Raw genomic sequence first — 23,257 nt, 5'->3', positions numbered from 1 at the left:
TGGACTTTCTAATGTGAAAATTGAATATAGTCTATTCATTTGGAACCCTCTAAAGGGAAAATTGGATATTGCCTACTCATTTGGACTCTCAAATGGGAAAATTGAATATAGTCTATTCATTTGGAACCCTTTAAAGGGCAAATTGGATATTGTCTACTCATTTGGACATTATAATGGGAAAGTTGGATATTGTCTTTTCATACAAAGCGGCTTCCAATCCATTTATGTATCCTTTAATTGATATTGCTGTTCTGTTTGTTTATATCTACAAGTTGTAATGAATAAAATGTAGGAGTACTCAGTATGCTACATTAAAAAGTACATTTATCTTCTGATTTGCAGACTTTTATAATGTAGATAAAAAAAAAAGATGTAGGTAGACAGCAACCCAACAACCAAAATTAAAAAAATATCATTCATGAGTTCAAATATAGACAGGTGTCTAAACAATATGACAAGGTCTAAATTGTACCCAGTCTAATCTTTGTTAGTCAAGGGTTACAACCCAGTCCCCTACTCTCCACCTTAGGTAAATACAGTTTTAGATCCATAAGTGACTGTTGATTAGTTGCTGTTGTAACTGACTGCATTCAATCAATAGTGGAAGATAAATACCACATGCTGATTGTGCATTAAGTCTTAACCCTAGCAATACATTGGACATTATCAAGTGACAATTTTATGGTTCTTAATCAACTAATTGCAGCTTCAGAGTACATTTCTCGTACAAATGATGGAATGTCAAAGTATATTTTCTGTTCCTGATTTACTGATAATCACAGGTAAATGTAAAAAATGTAAATAAATAAATACCACATCCTGATTGTGCAACAAGTCTTAACCTTAGCAATACATTGGACGATATTTAGAAACAATTTTAAGTATATTTTCTGTTCCTGATTTACCAAATTTGAAAAATACTAGACTTATTTGATATAATTGATATTTTATAGGGTCTATTTATGTTGTAATGCTACACTACTGTCTTAGGTTAGGGTGAAGGTTAGAGCTTGTTGAAACCTTTAAACTGGTGTCATTTTTATGCACCTGTCCCAAGTCAGGAGCCTGTTGCTCAGTGGTTTGTAGGTGTCCTTTGTAAGTGTTCCATGTTGTTTTTTATAGATAAGGCAGCTGGTTTTCCTGTTTGAATTGTTTTACACTAATCATTTTGGGACCCTTTCTTGCTTGCTGTTTCACAGTTTGTTGTGAATCAAGATTCTGTGTTGAAGGCTGTATTTTGACCTATAATTGTTTACTTTCTTACATTGTGATTTGTCAACTCAAGTGAGACACTTTGACAAATAGCTTGAACACTTGGTGCTAATGTTTGCCATCATGTGTAGTTGACCATATAAAACCTTCATTCAAATTTGACAATTATTATGGGAGTTATAGCCATATGGAACTTATACCATATTTTGACCTCACTGACAATTTAATTTCTCATTTTAAGTCTACAGCACAAACTCATTACATTTGTGCTTCTCTTCAATGCATAACATACAAAAAAAGACACACTTCAAGTAGACATTTAAACAAGAATGTGTCCTTATTACACAGATGCCCCACTCACACTATCATTTTCCATGTGCAGCAGACCATGAAATTAGGGTCAAAACTTTAATTTGGCATTCAAATTAGAAAGAGCATATCATAGGAAACATGTTTACTTAGTTTCAAGTTGATTGGACTTCAACTTCATAAAAACTACCTTGACAAAAATTTAACCTGAAGCGGGACAGACTGACGAACGGACAGACAGACGGATCCACAGACCAGGAAACATAATGCCCGTCTACTATCTTAGGTGGGGCATAAAAAACAACTAAAGAACTAAGATACAAATAAATATCAGTCTGACAAAACAAGATTAAATTAACAGAGAAAGAGAAGGCCTCCTTGGAGCAGTATCTGCTTACCCTTCCAGAGCACCAGAAATCACTCAGTTTTTGGTGGGGTTCATGTTGCTTGGTCTTTAGTTTTCTATGCTATGTTTTGTGTTCTATTATTTGTCTGGTTATTTTTCTTTTTTAACCATGGTCTTGTCAGTTCATTTTTTGATCTGTCAGTTTGAATACCCTCTAGTATTTTTGGCCATCTTTTGAAAATTAGGGTTACTGCAAACACTTTGCATCCATTAAATCATAAACTCACTTGAATTACTTGAATGGAGTTAGAATCTATCAAGTGACACGGATCATATATGCTTAAATCTGACAATTTTGATCCTATAACTGTGGAATGACAAATCAATGAGATGGACATTCAATTAACTTTAAGCCATTTAAGGGGCAAATTGTTTTACAGACTGGAATATGACAATCTTCACCTTTACCAAACTAATTAACTGCCAACAAGACAATCTAATTACTTTAAAAAAAAAAAGAAAAACAGTTTATATATACTTGTTTATATTAATTAATTCTTAACATTAGATAACACGTACAAATATTAATCCAAAATGCCAACTTTAACATACTATACAAGTTAGTAAAACATAATAAATTCTTATAAAACTGTTAAAAAATCTGTCCAATTTTTCTAATACATTTGTACCGTGATTATTTATCTTTCTAGAAAGCATTAGAATTACTTGTATGTTACAAAGGATTCTGTATATTGTAAACCAACTTATTTTCATGGAAACATCTTTTAGCATAGCCTTTTCGAGCAGATTCCAGAGAAATATTAACTCACAATTTTCTAAAATAGTTGTTCAACTTGTTTTCATAAAAGAGAAAATTCAAATTTGTCATAATCTCAACGATAAATACTCACAAAAGAATCTGTTGTGAAAATTAGATGGTTTACAGTAGTCTATCATTTAATACAATAGGTGCAACCAAAACAATGCGTATACTACAAAAACAGACAAAAATGAATATAATAATATAAGATATGGGACAGATGTTTATCAACCTGATTGAAATACATATCGACGTCCAAACTTGGCTTACATTAATCTGACAATAGTCCTTTCAGGACCCTCTGGTTTGGTCCTCATTATTCAGACCTATAAAATTTTGAAGGTTGGAATTTCACTGGCTAATACAAAAATTACCAAAACAGAGAGTAAAACAGAGTGTTGTCAGATTCTTGTTAGAAAAGTGTTGACACAATTTCTGTATATTAACCAGATTAGATGTAAATGGGACAGTATATAATATATAGTGTAAATTCTGAAATTATTGTAAGGTTATTATTAATGTGAATAAAAAGACTGAGTGAGTATAGCAATAAAAAGAACTTGCAACCTTATATCTGAAATATATATTTGTATGCAGATTTTCCTGACATCGCAATAATTAATCTCACATTTTTGTCAATTTTTTAAAAATCGCAATAATAAATGCACAAATAATTTCTGAATTTACAGTAGTTCAAAAAACAACTAAACTGGACATTTACATGACATCATCTGGAATGAGAGCAAAAACTCAAACATAAAAAGTCCTGATCTAAATCATTATGTTGTTTACCTTCAAAGATGACCACCCTCCCTTCAGAGTTTATAAAAATTTTCCAACTACTAAATTAAAACTCTCGAATTCAATGAAGCAAAATAAAATGTCATAGAGCAAACTAAAAAGTTTCAATATGTTGACAAAATTAGTAAAAAGTATGGCAAAGCACAAGTTATAACGTTATTGAACTTATAACACAACATAAAACACCTAAAAAACAAAGTCTTCAAAAAAGGAGGTACAAACAGTGTCATTATCTGGTTCCTGATATTCCAAAATCTTTAAAAAATTGCAGTTATTTCAAAATTTCAAGCTATTAATTAGAATCAAAATCAGACACTTTTAAATGTATGTTTCATTTCCTATCCTTAATTATCCATTTCTAGATGGTGACATTCCCTTGTCACCATCTTATGGTGTTTATATATCTCAACAATGATTTGCTCATGTATGTAACAACGTATTAGATTTTAGCTAGAGAAATTTATGTATTACTGAAAAATTATTACACCAGGGTTTTAGATATCACAAACTAGTCAAAACATTTGCTAAATTTTATCATCGGTATAAGGAAAAAATATAACTCAACATGCAGATATCTTATACGTTCAGGTATTTCACATCCAATCTTTTATGGTAATATTCTTTACAAAGCACAAAAATGTCGGTATTCACCTAAAAAACTAACAAAACCTTTAAACAGACTTATTAAGAAGGGATATAGTTACGATACTGTTGTCAGATAATTAGAGATTGCATATTTTGGCTTTAATATTGATTCACTTATAGGGTCTTTGCATCGGAACTAAACACATTTTTGTCTTTTTTTAAAACCAGTTTTTGGCATGACACAGGTTATGTTCTTCTCATATATTTTATGATAGTATGATATTAAACCCCTAACGGGTTTAATATCATACTATAAGAATACTATTATAAAGCATATGAAATACAGCACTTAATATGAATTTTATAATAAATCTTTTTATTTCAAGGTCAATTATCCATATTTGGTTAGCACAGTCTTGAACTTCATACATGGATGAAAATTTGTTTTGATGATTTTGTTCATTGCAATTTTAACTCCTCAGGTATATCTCCCTAGTACCATATTTTGCATAAATTCTGGAACCTGTAAACCAGAAAGTTTTCATCATTTATCTATTATATGAAAATATTAACATAAAGTGGCTTCAAAAGATTAAGTTGAATTATATATGAGCTATTATTAGTTGTTATTTGGTTTAAACTAGTTTTCGGTAACTGTAAGTACTCTTAGATCAGTAAGTTGTGTTTTTTTTTTATTTATGTAAGTTGTATTTTGTTTGAGTTGTTTCAAATTTTGTATGTTAATGGTCATTTATAGCTGACTATTTGCAGTATAGGTACCTCTTTGCTCATTGTTGAAGGCCATTCATTGACCTATAGTAACTTAAATCTGCTTCATTTAGACTCTAATAAGATAGTTGCTTCATGCCATCTTATCACATCTCATAACTTTATACTGTTAATAATTTGCTTTTGTGTCATTTCTTTTTTTATGTTTAAAAAATGCTTTGCTAGATATTGAAGAAAAAAGCATGTTTAACAAATTAAAATATAAATAGCCTGTGAAATAAAAATACAAAATTAAAAAGAAATGCTGAACCAATACTCTCAGTTAAGCATAAGAAGAGTTTGAAGTGAACTGTTCACAATTTATAATCTTCTCTTTTCAGAAAAAAAAACTTTGAACTTTAAAAGTAAACTGATCATCAAAGAAGAGAGTTTGCTTTATCTTAAAGGGTATCTTACCTCATCTGGGTTGTTCAGAGCTTGTGCAATCATCTTTTCTATGTTTCTCATCATGGCAACTTTTTGATGTGCATTCAGAGGATATGTAACTTTTTCTGGTGTTGGACGACCCTAAAATAAAATACAGAAATGGTTACAATATTTGTAAGCATTATAAAAGAGACATAAATAGGATGTGTTTTCTTCTGTTAGATATCAAAAATATACACTTAACCCTTCTCCATGGATTTTTTTTTCTACATACTAGAATCGCATAGGATTTTTTCAATAAAAAAAAAAATCATCAGGTTAAAAGTATTGATGCAATGTGAAAACAAATATTTCATCAATGAAATTCAATTCAGATATTCTTATGGATATCCTTTTCATATTGGATACAATTTTTTCTAAGTCTGATCCAGACATTTCGTAGTCAGAGCATTTCAACTGAGGTACTACCTAGGCGTCAAAAGGCGCATTATGGAGTAAAGGGGGTGGCATCAAAAGGCGTCATTATGGAGGAAAGGGTTAAAGTAAGTCTCAGCTTCACAAAGAGAGCATTCACTCTCAATAAAATCTCATCATAAGAAAAATAATTGTATCTGTCAATCATACAGTGTTCCAATACAGTAAAAACATCAACAATCAAATATGTTTTACCATTTCAATCACATGATAATGTAACTTTTTCAAAAAGTCAATTAATTCACTTAAACGGTCTTTTGATATTAGCACTTCAGAAACACTGAAACACTGTTAAATCTAGGATATATTGTTTTTGCAATCAATAAATATGCAGATATGCAAAAAAAACTTGAAATTAACGAATAGAAAAAAAACTATCAAAGCCTATTAAGGTTATATACAAAATATTTTGTTTTTTCAAAATGTAAATTAATATCAACCATTGAATTCTAAATAAAACAGCATTGATTTTTTGTTTAGTAATTGTATCTTGTTTGGTTTTCAAGTTACAAGTAATTTTCAGGCAGAAAAAAATAAGTTTGTGTTAAAATATTTTGTTTAAACAGAATTTAATCTTCTACATGTATCATTCTTCACAATCTCACTTTTATTTTTAACCAAAATTGGTCAACTAAGCTGAGAAGTGTGACTCAACAGCTGCAGCACTAGTACATTTATCCTAGAATGATTATCTCACACATACTGCAAAGTTCTTTAAAAATAATTACCCAAAAAGATATATTTAACCTAGTGGTAAATACCCATTTTCAAAAGTAAAAAATATTTGGACATTTCTGATGATGACACATCATTATATTCTTACCTTGTACCAGAATGTGACAGAAATAGTGTGTCCTTCGTTGGGTATAGATTCAACCTGGTGCCACCTGAAATATGCATGCTATCATCATTACATCTCAAATTAAGTAGAAACTATAAGAATGGTTACATTTAAAATTGTTTTTCAAATGATGTTACCTATCTAGCAGTATGCAGTCTTCACAATAAACTATATAATCTACAGGCCCAGGGCTAAATTTTTGGATTTTTTTAGTTAGATTCTGTTGGCCCCTAGATATAATTTTACAGGCACAAGAGCAATTTTACAAGCTTTGGGTTGCTGGGTCTGAGGTTAAGCAAGAAGATTTGAGTATGATGAAAAAGCATATTTTTATTTGAAATTATCTCCCTTGCATACTTTTCGTTTTTGTTTACAAACAGTGAACTGTGTACTATCTATCTGTCATTACACTATTCAAATAGATTTATATTTTATGAAGATAACATAAACTTTCCAAATAATGGATTTTACTGACAATATGAGACTTTGTAGCGTTAATATTTTAAGAAGTAGCATACCAGTAGTTTTGATATGAGCCTTTTGATCGAGGGATATATAAGAATCAACATTAGAGTAAAATGTTCATCTTATCGCAGATCAAACTGTTGAAAAGTAAAAACAAAATGTACGCTTTAATAAGAAATGTATGATAAAGCCTTTCATTTTTATGTATTTCATAAAACAATACTAAAGCTAAAACAAACTTACCAGTATATAGGGATATAAAGGACATCACCAGGACCAACTATTGTCTCAAAACCTGTGGCATTTCGAAACTTTGGAAATTTCTCAAAATCTGGGTTATCAAAATCAACCTGAAAGATCAAAACATCACAAGATACTTCAAGCTAGAACTTAAATATGTGCTTCATACTTTTTTTTAATAGTTAGTTAAAAATTACTTTCATTTTTATTTTATTTTCTTGTTTTAGTACAATGTTGTCGTTACTGCTTCCCTTGTGAATTAATTTCAAATAAGCCAAAATTTAAATAACTTTATGAAAGTTTCCCATACGTAAACATCACATGGAGATAATTAGATCTGATAGAGGTCAAAATGATGGACTTATTGATTGATTTTTGGTTTCATAAAGCCACTTAAGCACATATGCAAGAAATGAAAGTTTGAATTAAAAATATGCAAGAAAATAAGTATATAACAAGGTTCAACTCTTTGTAAAATAAATTATTGCAAACATTTCTGCAAGAAAATTGAGGTTAAATATGCCATAAATTCATTGTTTATATATAATTTTGGAGATATTACGTTCCTCATACCTGACTTTGTCTGTCACATGGATGATAGGTAGGGTGTGGATATAAGTTTGGGAATTCTTCTGGTGGAAATAAAATAAATCTCTTATATCCATATACTTGTGCAAAGAAATTCTCTTGTTCATCATAATGGACTGGAGTTATGTTTCCTACAATGCACACTTAATTTGTAAACAAAAATACATGTAGAAAGTATATAGAAGTGCCATGCAGGTACATGTATTAACTTAAAACATAATCATTTCCATGAACAACTAGAAGTTGCACTGTGTGTCTTGTTAAGTTATCCCTGCTGATAATTCAAAGTTTGGAAGACATGAAGTACATGTCTGACAAATCCAAAAAGCACTCAAACATTAAAACGTATAGCTGTCATGCTGCTGACAAAAATTTGTTGAGTAGTTCCAGAGAAAAGTGTGACAGAAATAGTTGTTGGACAAAAGGGCATTAACTCTCAAAAACACTTTTTAACTCAATAAAGATCCTTTCAACTAAATATATATCCAAATATGTCATGAACTTCCAAGGGGCATAACTGGTTATTTACTCCCATTAAAATTTCTCATTGGCATTGTTTTCCATCTTTTAAAATCAAAATATTGTTATATAAATTTGATAACAAATTATTAAGAATTACAAGGGTGACATTACCTACAAGGAAATCTAGCTGACTTAACAACTATTCTTCATACTGTTATCGAGAAAAAAAAATAATACACATCTCCTCAGCAAGTATATATTCAATGAGCATGATTGCTCTGAGGGATACGATTGCCATTGTTTTCATTGATACATGTATTAGTACTATTTTCAAAAATAATTCAACTGCACGAGTAAAATGCTCGGTAAAATGTAATTTACGTAATCTGAATAGTTATTCAACTTTAAAGATAGCCAATCCTCGATACAAGTGTATGAACAATGTACTTATTGTGTTTTATTTTTATGCCCCATTTATGGGCATTATGTTTTTTAGTCTGTGTGTCTGTCCATCTGTCCGTCCGTTCGATTGTCCCGCTCAGGTTAAAGTTTTTGGTCGAGGTAGTTTTTGATGAAGTTAAAGTCCAATCAACTTGAAACTTAGTACACATGTTCCCTATGATATGATCTTTCTAATTTTAATGACAAATTAGAGAATTTCCCCCATTTTCACGGTCCACTGAACATAGAAAATGATAGTGCAGATGGGGCATCTGTGTACTGAAGACACATTCTTCTTGTACTATCAATTCCAAGTTTACTTTCCACAGCAGTCACTGAAAGTGAGAGAAGGTATTTCACTTCGTACCTTATCACCTATTTTCCTACGTCAATTCTAGGAGGAACCCCATTTCCAACTCTTTAAATATTTAATTTCCTTTGGGTCAGTGGGTATGACTCCTTTCTGTACCTCTGTTTAAATTGTGATCGCTTTTAATATAATACGACATCTATCAACAGAACAAGTTAATTTTTTCTCGACATATTTTTGTATTTTGATTCAGAATTGATGAAAGTATAAGGGAGACAACTCGAAGCGATTATATGGAAGACTCCATTTCGGCTGAAGGGGTTTTCTAGTTACACCTTTACGTTGTGGGCTAATTTAAATGATGAATATGATATAAAATTATGCAACAACAATAACCCCCAATAGCAGACAGACATAGAAAGGATCTTGTGAGTTTCAAATTAATCAATGGGGAGGGGATCCAGAGCAACCATTCAATCTGATACCCCTTGAAGTCAAGAAAACTATACCCATGCGCATAATTACCTAAACAAACCCTAGACTTGTGATTTGTAGCAAGGACATATATTAAATGTTAATTAAACGACCTCCATTTCTTTATGGAAGTACAATATCAAATATCAGTTTCATAACAGTGACATATAAGAAAACTCCACTTCAGTTCTTATATGACAGAAATAGATTTATCGATCGGAATTACGAGAACTCTCGCATGTTATCAAAACTGGGGAATTCCCTCTAACGTGTTTCTAAATTTATGAAAAAACTAAATAAAAAAATGTATAAATACTGCTTAATTCTGATTTTCCGTGTTGTTAAAAACATGCATATATACGTCAAGGGAAATATCCAAAACATGAAAATTATGAGAACAACATTATAGGACAGTTGTTTAAATTCAATCCTTTTGTTTGTTTTTACCATTTAAAGCAAGACAATCTTAAGAATCTGAGATGTTCCTTAATGTTTAGAATAAAACGGTTGACGTGAGGGCATGGCCCTGAGTCAATGGTAAAAGTCTACAGATTGCTTGTCTAATGAAAGCAATCGTATTCCAAAAATCATTTATTGAGTTAATCGATGAAATCTATTCTTTTTTAGATAAGAAGATATTTTATAAAATAATTTTGTTTTGTATGGCGTGTTTTGTTTTCCTATTACGGTTTTTCATTCAAAAATTGTACAAGTCAAATTGGGAACTTACGAGAAACAAAAAGTTTGATATACCTTCTTGGCCTATTAGTAACATGTTATTTGTAAGAGGACCAAAACTGTTCTTTTTCTGTTGAGCTGTTACCCAGTTCCAGTTGAATCCCAGGAAGTCTGAGACAATGTTCTTTCCAACTGTCTCATTTAGTGTCTGTTGTAGGTAACATCTGTCAAAAAAATAATACAAATAATATATAATAGATATTTACTATTGATAAAATATTACATACATGTTAAGGGTTATCATAAAACATATCCTTGTGCTTAGCTATACATGTAGTAATTGTCTATGCAAAATATATTGCTTCCACCTTTAAAGGTTTTTTTATACAATAAAAGCATAGTTTGAGGTTTTAAGCCTAATTTTCAATTTCAGATTTGTTATATGAAACTTGAAATTATTTTGTGAAAACTGCAAAAACAGGACTTGATTAGTATCTAAGTAGAATTGTTATGGATGTTTGTTAATGAAGGCCTTATGTTGACATCAAATTGTTTGGTCATGGTCTTATCTGATATAGCAGACTATATGATATGGATAATGATTTTGTTCTTTGTTGAAGGATGCACAGAGACCTACATAGCATAGTTGATTATATCTCCCTCATTTAGATTATAGTGGATAGTTGTCTCATTGGCAATCAAATCACATTTCCTTCTATTTATAGCTTTATCAAATTCTATTTAACATGATTTAAACTGTTTTGATATTTTGGAAAGAAAAATATTCCAAACCTTTGTCCTTTTGATTTCCCTTTGTTAATTTTTTGTACAAATTCATCAAATGTCAGCTCTTCTTGTTCCATTGGCTTCTTGAAGCTTTTTACGTTTGGACATTTTTTATCATCATAATATTTGAATTTTTTACTGCTTGAAAAATATGTCATAAACTTTCCATCGCCAATGTTATCATGGAGGTAATCTATGTTCCAATGTCTGGCTGATGCAACTAAATTTACATCTGGAATTACTACTGGTAACTGAAAAAATGAATTATAAACATGCGAAGTTGATTATTTATTTCTTAAGACTTTATCCCACATATCAACCATAACAGAGATTCAGGTATCCAGGTTAATGTGATAACAAGAAGGTGAAGTGTATTGTTGCATACAATTACATAACAAAAGGCTGTCAGAGGGACAGTAATTTTGGATTTTCCTGCAGAGGTTGAACTCTGATCAGTTGAGCAAGTATAGACACAACAAGCTTAAAACAACTCTGAATTTGGAATGGGACTGTGGAATATTTGATACAGCATACATGTAGGTTTGTGACACAATATGAATGTGATCAATGAACTGAAAATTTAAAATTTGACATTAACCTATTATGGTCCAATAACCAAATTGTAAGTACATGGCTAGAATCAGCATACCAAAGAACCCCAAGAATTCATTTTTTAATGAAATACCACTTATGTTCAAAGTGAAATATCTCAAACTTATTTCCATGACAGCAAAATTAGTTCTCTAAAATTAGATATGATTTAACTACTAAAAAATAGTTCTCTAAAATAAGATATGATTTAACTACTAAAAAATAGTTCTCTAAAATTAGATATGATGTTATATCTATTTTCAAATTATAATTAAATTTAATTAATAGTTCCTTTCATTTGCACAAATTAATATAGATGTGCAGCTTATCTATCAATGTCAACAACTTTATCTACTTGATTTAATGTAATGAAATGTATCTTTTAATAAAATTAGATTATTACTAAGAAAATGATATTTGCAAATGTAGACCCTCAAACATGTACAGGATCAAGTAAAAAGTAAACATTAACACACACACAACAAAATTGAAATAACACATAACAACTGTGATATCCACCTTCAAAACACACCTGACTAAAAAAATAGTTATAAAGGATAGTTTTTACCACTCTAGAGTCCAGACTAATCAATTCATTGTTAAGACTATTTATACATTAACTTATAAATTTCTGTTCAAAGGGAAATAACTCAATCACATAATAAGTACAAAAAGAGGATCAAAAACTCAACAACGAGAAAAGCTAAAGTTGAGTCCTGATAACTGAATCAAACAACATTCATTTAGTCACAAGAAACAACATACTTAAATTTAAAAATAAATGGACAATTGTTTTGTTCTATATACATGATATATGCCTGAACTTAGGGTGACAACAGGAAAGCTACAAAGCCTGAGAAACTAAGTTCTGCTACACTATTGACTAGTATTGAAAACCGTAAAAGATTCTGTAGAAATTTTAAGAATTCAATGCCAACTGATAAAAGAAGTCATTGACTTAAGATTGTAGCACAGATCCAGGAATCCAGGTAATGGCAATAATGTGTATATTTGTACTGTTGTAATAAATTATAGATCAATCTCAATAGTTGTTTTTTTTTATGAATATTGAACAATCGGTTCTTTCTTTATGTAATAATGTAAGCTTTCTTACATAGGAAATGTTGGGGATAATGCACCAATATGTTAGTTGTCTATACAACCATATAAACATTAAAGTATATAATTTTTATAAATTTTATAAATAAAATAGATAAATTTATTTTTCAAATTAATATTATTGATTTTCAATTTTCATTAACCTTAGAATTATAATCCTTAAACTATATCATGTAGGATTTTAAAATTACCACAATTGCTAATAATAAAAATAAAGCTGATTTATTTAATTTAATATGTCTCTGATCAGTGGCGTAGCTAGGTCATTTTTACGTGTACGCCCGAACCTCGATGAGGGGCCTGAATGAAAAAAGAATCGTACAATAACAATATGTCACCCGACATCCGTCAGGACGACATAACTAATTTCAACTGATCTATTTGATTGTTATCCATTATATCCAATTTATCACAAATAAATCGAAATATATGTTTGGTTTCAATCAGATATTGATCAACATTGATAAATGGTTTCATTTGTGTAGTACAACTTGAATGGCAAATTCAAAAGGGACACATAACTGAAATAATAAGCATATTTCTTACTGAATACCATGCCCTCTCAGCCGAAGTCGTAATCTCATTTCAATAAAAGAAAGTATTTGAAAGCTTGCCTCCCTGTGCAATATGTTATTAAACGGTGACCAGGCCATTGCCTGTCAGTATAAAACTCAAAAATGAACGAAAACAAATTTGATACAGAAATTAACCATGACTGAAAAAAAAACCTTCAAGAAAGTTTAATTAAATTCGACGAAGGTTTAAAAAAATAATTGATATGTAACAAATTTTAACCCAAGATTGTAAACTGATGCAAATAGAAATTCCTTTTATTCATAAAATACAGAACTCATCATATATAATTTATTCATTTTGCTCTCAATACTCGTTTGACCATAAACTGTTGAGATCTCACAAACATGTTTAACCCCGCCGCATTTTTGCGCCTGACCCAAGTCAGGAGCCTCTGGCCTTTGTTAGTCTTGTATTATTTTAATTTTAGTTTCTTGTGTACAATTTGGAAATTAGTATGGCGTTCATTGTCACTGGACTAGTATATATTTGTTTAGGGGCCAGCTGAAGGACGCCTCCGGGTGCGGGAATTTCTCGCTACATTGAAGACCTGTCGGTGACCCTCTGCTGTTGTTTTTTATTTGGTCGGGTTGTTGTCTCTTTGACACATTCCCCATTTCCATTCTCAATTTTATTTGTCCAGCTACCGTAAAATTTTACGAAGGTTTGACAAAGTTATTGGTATCTTCAAACTTTAACCACGTACCACGTAATGAACCTACATGTACATATAGTTATATTATTGACACCGCCGACAGAAATGTCTCGCTTTCGCGACATAAATATCAATAGCTCGACAAAAAATGCAAACCACATATCGAATCTTAGCACATAATGAATTGCTTAAAAAAAATTAAGGAAAGTGAGTATATAGAATTCACTGTAGATTTAGACTTTGACAGAAAATGAACAAATATATAATATGATACTAATTTTCGTCATTTTTATTTGCAATAACATGCCATTGAAGAAAGACTTAGAAGATTGAAAATTCATTTTTATTTAGATGAAAATATTTTTTTTACCCAATTCAAGTGTACGCCCCGGCGTTTTGACGTAAACGTAGCTACGCGCATGCTGATTTAATTTGGAGAGAGAAAAAAAATGACTACATGACATGATGTCTAGCAATGGAAACCGAAAGTTGACTCTAGAAATGAAACTAGAAATAATTCATTTGGAAACATACTCCATTTGCGATACGTTCTTCACATTCTGGATCATGACAGCTCAGTCTAGGTATAACTTCGGTGGCGAAGGTGTATTTTTTCACCTCAAAACTTTTTCTTCCGTCTGTGAGACGTGTTGTTTGTGACATTTTGTTTACCTTCTCAGTTATCTCCCCTACACATGAACTTTTCTAATAATACATTTTATTGTTGAAAGGTGCACAGAAGTTCATTACCCTCTGTATAAATCTGAATTATATTTTTTTTTAAATTAATATTGTGATACAATTTGCAAAGTAAAGTAAAATAGTCTAAAATAATCCTTATGGCTTGGGACTATATTTTAGTAAGCCGTATTCAAGAAAGTTCCGGAACTATTTTCAAAAAATATTTTTGATGGTCAGTGTACATAATCGAACTTTCAGTAGGACAACCGGAAGCGCCTGAGTAAGGATTTCGGCGCTCAGTGATACGGTTCACTAGACGACGTTGTCAACACGTAATGGCGGCCATTATTTGACGTTGGATTTGGCATTCCACTCTGAAAAGTTGCATTTATGACATTCTTGGATGCTTACACTTTATGCTAAACAACACAAAAGGTAAAGGTTTATTCCAGATATTTTAGTTAATTATTATCAAATAAGTCGGATCCAAAGAAATGATTTAAACGGTAAAAATAAAGTGTAAAATTATATCAAAGATGAAAATTGAAATCATTTCCTTTTCTGACATATACTAGTATTTAATCAACTATTTACTGGTGTATTATATTCGGATTTCGGTCTTAGGTATCCGCACTTGTTTCCGGAAATATTACACCCACACAAGTTGTCAACATCCGTTTTCAAACTGGTCAAGGTGTTCTTCACGATCTCCATGGAAAATATTCACGCACTCACTTCTTGTTCAGATAATAGAACATTGTAAACCTCTAACTGCAAATACGGACCAAAATGAATAAAATTCGAAAGCACGTATGATCACGTTTCATGCCGATTGTAAGTTCTCTAAAAAAAAGGGGGGGGGGGGTAATTTCAAGGCCCCAAATTATAGGCCACTGAGGCTACACGAATTCTGCTGAACGTCTCGGGTTCAACTTAAAAGTCCATGTACTAAATCATTGGAATGTATTAAAGACACCTACTTTCACTGTTGGCTATTTTATACCTGGTATAATATTTCATTTGAAAAAACATTTTTGTGTCCCTGATTTCATATACACCAACATGTTATATTCATAAAAATTAAATCTTTCATAGACAAAAAATACAAAGGGAAAGCGATCACAGTCACAGATTTCTCTTTCACATATACAAAAAAAAAAAAAAAAAAAAGATAGCCATCCTCTAAATTTATATCTCATATTTTAAAAGAAATTTACTCATTGAAATTAACCACTGAATCACCCACCCATTAGGGAGCTTACACATGCATTAACATGTATCCCCATGACCAGGAATGGCAGGATATGTTACAAATTTAATATGCCTGTACAATTTCTTTATATCCATCAATTTATATTAATCCTATAGGCTATAGTCATATATATATATATACAAACTAATTAGAAATGATAATCCATTGACAATACATTGTAGTAATTACTTTAAAAAAATGTACCCCAACTTCATTAATATCATAATATTATCCAATTAATGGTGTTATGACAGTGATGGTTCATGAATTTAAATTAAAACTAGGTTGTGAGTGCCCCCAAAATGTATAAAATTTCAGTTTGCATTGTACAATTGACATGTTAGATATTTATGTACACTATTATAATACATGTATGTTTTATTTGCCTGTAACTTTTATGTTTTGAGCAGAAATGCTAGAGGCATAACAATTTCTAATACATAATAAATATATAAAATTGAGAATGGAAATGGATAATATGTCAAAGAACCAGCAACCCAAACAAAGAGCAGACAACAGTCGACGGCCACCAATGGGTCTTCATTGGAGCAAGAAAATATGTTTTTTTCTTGGTAATTTATTTGGCAAATTTGTATTCATGTGTTGATAATAACAATGCAAAGTTTAATTTTGCTTTGAATAATTTAGTATATATTCAGCTTATTTAGTAATTGTATGTACATTTGCTTTATATATACAGGATGGAGAAAGATGTTTACTATGAATCAAAAATTCAAAACAGAGGACTTTTATATATCAACAAAAACAATTGCAGTACATGCACATGTATGATTGATATACATACAGCAGGAAAACAGTAATCAAATAGAGAGTCAACAACCAGTAATGTCTAAAGCAAAATTATTTTGTTAATACAAAATAATATGACTAGAATATATTAAGGGTAAGTAATCCAAATGTGTCTGTTCAGGGTTACAACAGTGGGTTATTTACAATGCGCTATGATTTCAATCCCTCAAATATGAAACAAAAACATGATAAGACATTTTCATGATTATGTATTAAAACTATTTTGATAAGGAAATAGACTGAAAATATCTTACATTTAACAGTCAGACAAGAAAATTGCCAATGGAATAAATTGGGAATGGAAGTTAAAATTTATAGTTTTTATTTATTTATGAAATGCACATTTATAGGTCAAATCATACACAGACTTGAAGGCCAAATGGTATACTTTTAATAGTTTAAAGATTTTATACTATTATCTATGCTGTATAATTTCAATATAGTTTCATTTGGATGTAAAACCAAATTTCAAGAATGAAGGGTACTGTAATTTAAAATTAATTTATAAAGATAAAAAAACAATATAAGGGAATTAACTCTTACTTGATGTGCATCATATCCATGAGAATGAAGTGGTTTAATAAAATTGACCATTTTCTTCAGATAAGAGAATGACTTAAGCAGACCATATTTTGGTCAAAGATGCCAATAACAATGAAATATAATATAATTTAATTATCATTCATCATTACTTTTCAATTGAATCAACAAACTTAATTTAATAATAACAAAATATTTTTTTTGATTTTCAGTACACAACACATCCTGTCAGAAAAATAATTTTACTGGAGGATGAAAATTTTGATACCTGGAATCAGCAAAATTTATATGAAATTTGTTATGAGAGATATATTCATGTACAGAATGGTAACCGAGGTGGTTCAAGAGTTATTAGCAGACATTTTTGTTGAACTTGTGCAGGATTTGAATAAATGAAACTTAACTCAGTCTTAAGCTGACTATGGGCTCAATGTGTAGTAAAAAGAGGATTTTGAAATATGCAAGACTCATCAACATTAAAATGTGCATAAGTGACAGTGAAATGTCACCATATTTAGTAAAAAATTCAGATTATTGTCTCAGTTGTTTTCATGAAAAAAAAATTTCAAAGGAATATCACGGTTGTATAATTTATAAGATTCCTCATTTTTGTTGAGCCTGCGAATTTTGTTGCAGAAAGCTAGACAAAGGGACAGTGATCCGGCTGCTAAGGCGGCGATGTTAGATAATTACTTAAAAGCTCTATATTTTAGAAGGTTTAGGACCTGGATGCTTCATCCTTGGTATATAGATGCCTAATGTTAAGAAGTTTCCGTCAGTCACATGTCCAATGTCCTAGACCTCATTTTCATGGTTCAGTGACTTCTTGAAAAAAAGGTTAAGATTTTTTGTAATATTAAATATTCTCTCATTATAAGTTATAGGATAACTATATTTGGTATGTCATATCTTCGGGGTCCTCATGCCCGTCAGGCAGTTTTCAATTGACCTCGACCTCATTTCATGGATCAGTGAACAAGATTAAGTTTTGGTGGTCAAGTCCATATCTCAAATACTATAAGAGATAGGTCTAGGATATTTGGTGTATGGAAGAACTGTAAGGTGTACATGTACAACTGGCAGGTGTCATCTGACCTGACCTCATTTTCTTGGTTCAGTGGTTATAGTTAAGTTTTTGAGTTTTGGTCTGTTTTTCTCTTATTCTGTATGCAATAGGTCTACTGTATTTGGTGTATGGAATGATTGTAAGGTGAACATATCTAGCTGGCAGGTGTCATCTAACCTTGACCTCATTTTCATGGTTCAGTGGTCAAAGTTAAGTTTTTTAGTTTTGGTCTTTTTTCTAATACTATATGCAATTGGTCAACTATATTTGGTGTATGGAAATATTTTATGATCAGCCTTCAACATTTATTTTAGCAGAACCAATAACGTATAGTAAGCTACATATACAAAAGACCCCTAAATAACATGACACAAGACGACCTGAAAAGGAATATATTCTGTGTCTGTATGCAATAGTGAAATATATTTAGAAATAAAATCATATGATGCAATGGATGCAAATTAATAAATAGTCAATCTAGAAAAAAATCCTATAGATCCCCAATGTTATGGTTTATGCGGTTTATTAAAAAAGTTGGCAACAAACTTTTACATACTTCATTCAAATAATTTACAGTAAACAAAATAACAAAAAAAAAATGAACAGGTACCTTTGAATGGATATAAAGGTAAAGCACCTAGGACAGACAAGCAATTGTTTGAAAGACTCATTGTTGAAGGCCGTACGGTGACCTATAGTTGTTAATGTTTGTGTCATTTTGGTCTTTTGTGGATAGTTGTCTCATACCACATCTTCTTTTTTATATTAGCACTAAAACAAACACACCAGGATTCTCTTTGAATTCCCACCACCTAGTCATACCTAGAAAAGCAAATGGTCACCCCCTCCCCCTATGCAAGATATATTACTATATATTTGTAGTACTAATATAGTAATTATAAATAATCATTGATCTAAGAAACTGCAGATTTGAAATAAGTAAAGTCAAGTAGATATTGAACCTTAACTGCAAACCAGAAATTGAGAACCATAAGCCGGCCCTAAAAATCACGCATGTCTTTGATAAAATTAAAAGAGCACCCCACCCCGACCCCCTTTTTGACCAAAAAAAGGAAACAAAACAAAACACATAACGATAAATGTATTAACGAACGAAAGGATAATTATGAAAGAAATCAATATGACCAAACAGAAAAGTTGTTCATTTTAAAAACTCAGCGACCGGTAACCTGGTAACAACATGCACGAAATGAATCTTGATCAACTACAAGTACGATGTCAACAAGTCAATCTCATGGTGATGATGTAGGCCTCAAACTGTTAGTTTACCAAGTAAGGCCTGTTTTGGTATAACGTTGATATGGATTCAACATATTGCATGACTTTCTTGACATTAAGATAAACCAAATTGACACAAAGAAGAAAAGATTCCAACTTTTAATGACATTTTACGTTGACATTTTCGGCGCCGGAAATTGACAACGTTGAACTATGTATTGACACAACATCGGATGGGGTCGATTCCGGCATATTCTGTTAAACAAATCAGTAGCACTTAAAATTTATTGATGTCTTAAAATATATTCATTTTGTTTCAATGATATTTATTTGATAATTAATTTCGAGAGATGAATAGCTATCGTGTACTTCAGAATCAAGGTGAAAGGATGACCACGCCCCCATAGTGGGGACATACAAAATAAAGATGACCGTTCTCCATTTCTACTCGATAGAAGTGCCTAATTTTTTCATAACATCTGCATTATGTACCAAAGATTATAAAATGAAAGTATAAAAAAAATCGAGGCGGAGATTTTTTAGAATCATCTAATAATTATAGCAGACCAATAGACGTAATAGAGAAATAGGCGAAAATGGCGTCTTCTTCATTTTCGAAAAAAAATCTATAATTTTACAATTTATTGACACATATTGATTTTTTATAGGGGTTACATATATAAGGATTCAGCTATTCTTGATCGTTGAATGAATATTTACTTTAAAAACAGAATCTTTTCCAATTGCTAATTCTACCGGCCATGCAAGGAAAAACCTTCAAAAAACTTAGACCCCTACTTTAAAATGGGTACAATTTTTTGCCCTACTTTGGACACCCCTTTTCTTTACGGATTTCGATTTGAAAAACTAGCGAAATTACGATGTAAAAAATTTAAGGTAATTGAAGGATAGGCTTTTTTTTGTACCCCTTTTTAATATCGCTATTTAATTCTACAGTGCAGAATATCGAAATCCGAAATTCTATGTTCAGATGTGAAAAAATAAGATTTTCTTTTATTTTTTTGTTCAAACATGTAAATAATAAGTAAACTCATATATTTTTCTCTTATAAATGTGCTTACAATCAACAGCATTTACCGCCGGTACTTTGCTGTAAACGAATGAAATGTTTTTACAAAAGCGCGCCATTTTTCAGCTGACGTCGGCCGACGCAAAAAAGTCCAATATTCGGCGTAGGACTACTGAGCGCCGCCGAATCACATTTTGGCCAAAAAGGCACATCCGGTTGTCCTACTGCTTTCCCCCAAAAAAGCATAAAAAGGAATCTCTGTATGTATTTATCGATACACTCAAACTATAAATAATGAGATTTGTAATATTAATATAAACAGACAGTTCAACATCAAATAGAATAGTTTCACTTGTTCATCTGTCTTTTCATATTTGTTCAATCATTTGACCGGCCCTTGACATGCCCCACACGGTGTGTTCAAGTAATCACATAATCTCAACTTGACTTTTTTCGCCAATATATTATCATCACTAATTATTTTTTTTAACAATATAATCAAATTTATCAAAAATATGGATTTTCAAATAATCAGAAAATATTTGGTCTGGTAATCAAATAATCACTATAAAAACGACCAATTAAGGTTCATCATAAGGAATTGAAAAATATGGCCGTGTTTACACCTCCAAAATTACTATGAGTACAGACAAACTGGTACATCCAGGAAAGTTTTAAGGCATGGCAGGAACTAGATATATAAAAGTTATATGAAGTCTATGTTTCAGAAATTAAAAACTTACCTGGATTTTGATGTTCATTTTTTTCCAGTCTGCAGAAGATAGCAAAATAAACAAACACCCGAGTTTCATTTGATACGGTCCACTCAGTTACACAGTTTAAACCTGTTAAATCACCCATTGTTTACAGGTGTCTATTGTCCATCTATTGTCCATTTAAATCAATACTACTCACAACATTGATTATATGAGGGGAGCTTCTCAATCGTTTTCACTACTTAGTTAATTTTTGCACCTTCTGCAGGAACGAAAAAAAATGGAAAGCAAAATCTAGAAAAGTTTATAATTTTCTGAAACAGAAAATGCATTTAAAATTTATATATCTAGTTCCTGCCATCCCTTAAAACTGTTGCAGGTGTATAGGTTAGTCTGTACTCAGAGTAAAATTTGGGGTGTAAATACGGCCATTTTAGCCAAAAGGTTATGATGAACCTCAAAAACTCCACTAGGAGGCTGAGCACATGCATAATCAAAATTATTATTCATCAGTCCCATAAAGGTTCAAAGGTTAGACCAAAGGTTAGATCAAAGGTCGCATAAGGCTATGTTTCAAATAATCTTTTTTGTTTACTTATTACAAAACTGACTATTTCTGTATTCCGCTTTTATAAATGTTGAAAAAAAAATCAATTTTGATCTTGATCATTGCGTGATTAATTACCCTTAAAGAGACTTTTAAATATTTTCCTATATTATGACAAGTAAGCGGGATTAAAACATCGACAGCATAGCTACCAAACTGAAACAGAACACTTGATTTTTATTGGAAGAAAAATCAAATATAAAAAAAGAAGATGTGGTATGATTGCCAATGAGACAACTCTCCACAAGAGACCAACATAACACAGAAATTAACAGAAATATATATATTTATAGTCAGCTATAAAAGGCTTCGAACTTATGATAACAATAAAAAAACAATTCAAGCGAGAAAACTAACGGCCTTATTTATGTAAGACTATCTATCTATCTATCTATCTTCCCGTCAAGGAGTGGACTCATATTTGAGTGTATATACTCCAGCGTGATCGAACAGCTAAAAACCTTCAAGTATGTACAGTTAAAATGAGATCTGTTTGTACAGTTAAAAACGGTGCTGTAATTTAGATGTGGAGTAGTGTCGACACGCTGACATCTTGGATGGCGTGTCGACACGCTGGCATCTTGGATGGCGTGTCGAAAGTGTTCCACAGACGGGGAAGCTCGAATATCTGGTGGTATGTTGTTCCAGGATATGATGGTGGCTGGGATGAATGAATATTTAAAGCAGTCCAGTCTGGTCCTTATCTGTCATGTTATTTGACACGGAACCACGGGTTCTGGTATCATGATAGTTGAGCAGATGGTGAACAGGAACTTCTACAATATGGTTTATTATCTTGTAGAACATGATGACTCTGCTCCTGGCTCTCCTATGTTCCAGTGGTTCCCAACCTAGTTGCTGAGTCATTTTAGTCACACAACCTGGTTCCCTCGAGAAAAAAGTCCCCCATTACGAATCTAGCAGCCTGGCGTTGTACGTTTTCCAGATGTTGGATTTGTTGTTGCTGGTAGGGATCACAGACAGCGCTGGCGTACTCGAGGACGGGTCTTACTAAAGTTGTGTAGGCTTGGCTTTTTACTTCCTGAGGACAACTCCTGAGGACAACTCCTGAGGTTCCTTCGCAGGAACCCAACAGATCTGGAAGCTTTGACTGTGATCTGGTTAATGTGCTCACGCCAAGACAAGTCCTTGCTTATGTATAAGCCAAGGTATTTCCCCCCTGGGACGCTTTCAAGGGTATGGCCATGCAGATGGTAATCGCATATGGTGGGTTTGCGTTTCTTGCTTATATGGATGGTGGTACATTTTTGCGGGTGGAACGCCATTTGCCAATCATTTTCCCATTTTTCTAATTTATCAAGGTCGTCTTGTAGCTTGGTGGAATCGCTAGTGGATCGAATAGGACGATATAACAGGCAGTCATCAGCAAA

The 23,257-nt window shown here is 31.6% G+C and overlaps 1 protein-coding gene and 1 long non-coding RNA gene across 2 annotated transcripts; one reads left to right on the top strand and one right to left on the bottom strand.

Annotated features, from left to right (window-relative positions):
• Positions 1–4,371: 4,371 nt before the first annotated feature.
• Positions 4,372–14,619, bottom strand: LOC143045916 (hypoxia-inducible factor 1-alpha inhibitor-like). The gene is made up of 8 exons (XM_076218760.1): positions 14,460–14,619; positions 10,994–11,238; positions 10,277–10,425; positions 7,822–7,967; positions 7,252–7,358; positions 6,526–6,589; positions 5,259–5,369; positions 4,372–4,596 (listed from the first exon to the last, which is right to left on the bottom strand). Exons 1-8 carry the CDS (start codon positions 14,586–14,588, stop codon positions 4,552–4,554), a joined length of 996 nt encoding a protein of 331 aa, XP_076074875.1. The 5' UTR covers positions 14,589–14,619; the 3' UTR covers positions 4,372–4,551.
• A 533-nt stretch (positions 14,620–15,152) lies between these two features.
• Positions 15,153–17,745, top strand: LOC143045915 (uncharacterized). The gene is made up of 3 exons (XR_012969042.1): positions 15,153–15,440; positions 16,559–16,762; positions 17,421–17,745. It is a non-coding gene; the product is annotated as an uncharacterized LOC143045915 (long non-coding RNA).
• The last annotated feature ends 5,512 nt before the right edge of the window (positions 17,746–23,257 follow it).

This window comes from Mytilus galloprovincialis, chromosome 9, assembly GCF_965363235.1.
Source record: "Mytilus galloprovincialis chromosome 9, xbMytGall1.hap1.1, whole genome shotgun sequence".
Classification (NCBI taxonomy): Eukaryota; Metazoa; Mollusca; class Bivalvia; order Mytilida; family Mytilidae; genus Mytilus; species Mytilus galloprovincialis.
This window is presented reverse-complemented; position numbering and strand designations above follow the sequence as displayed.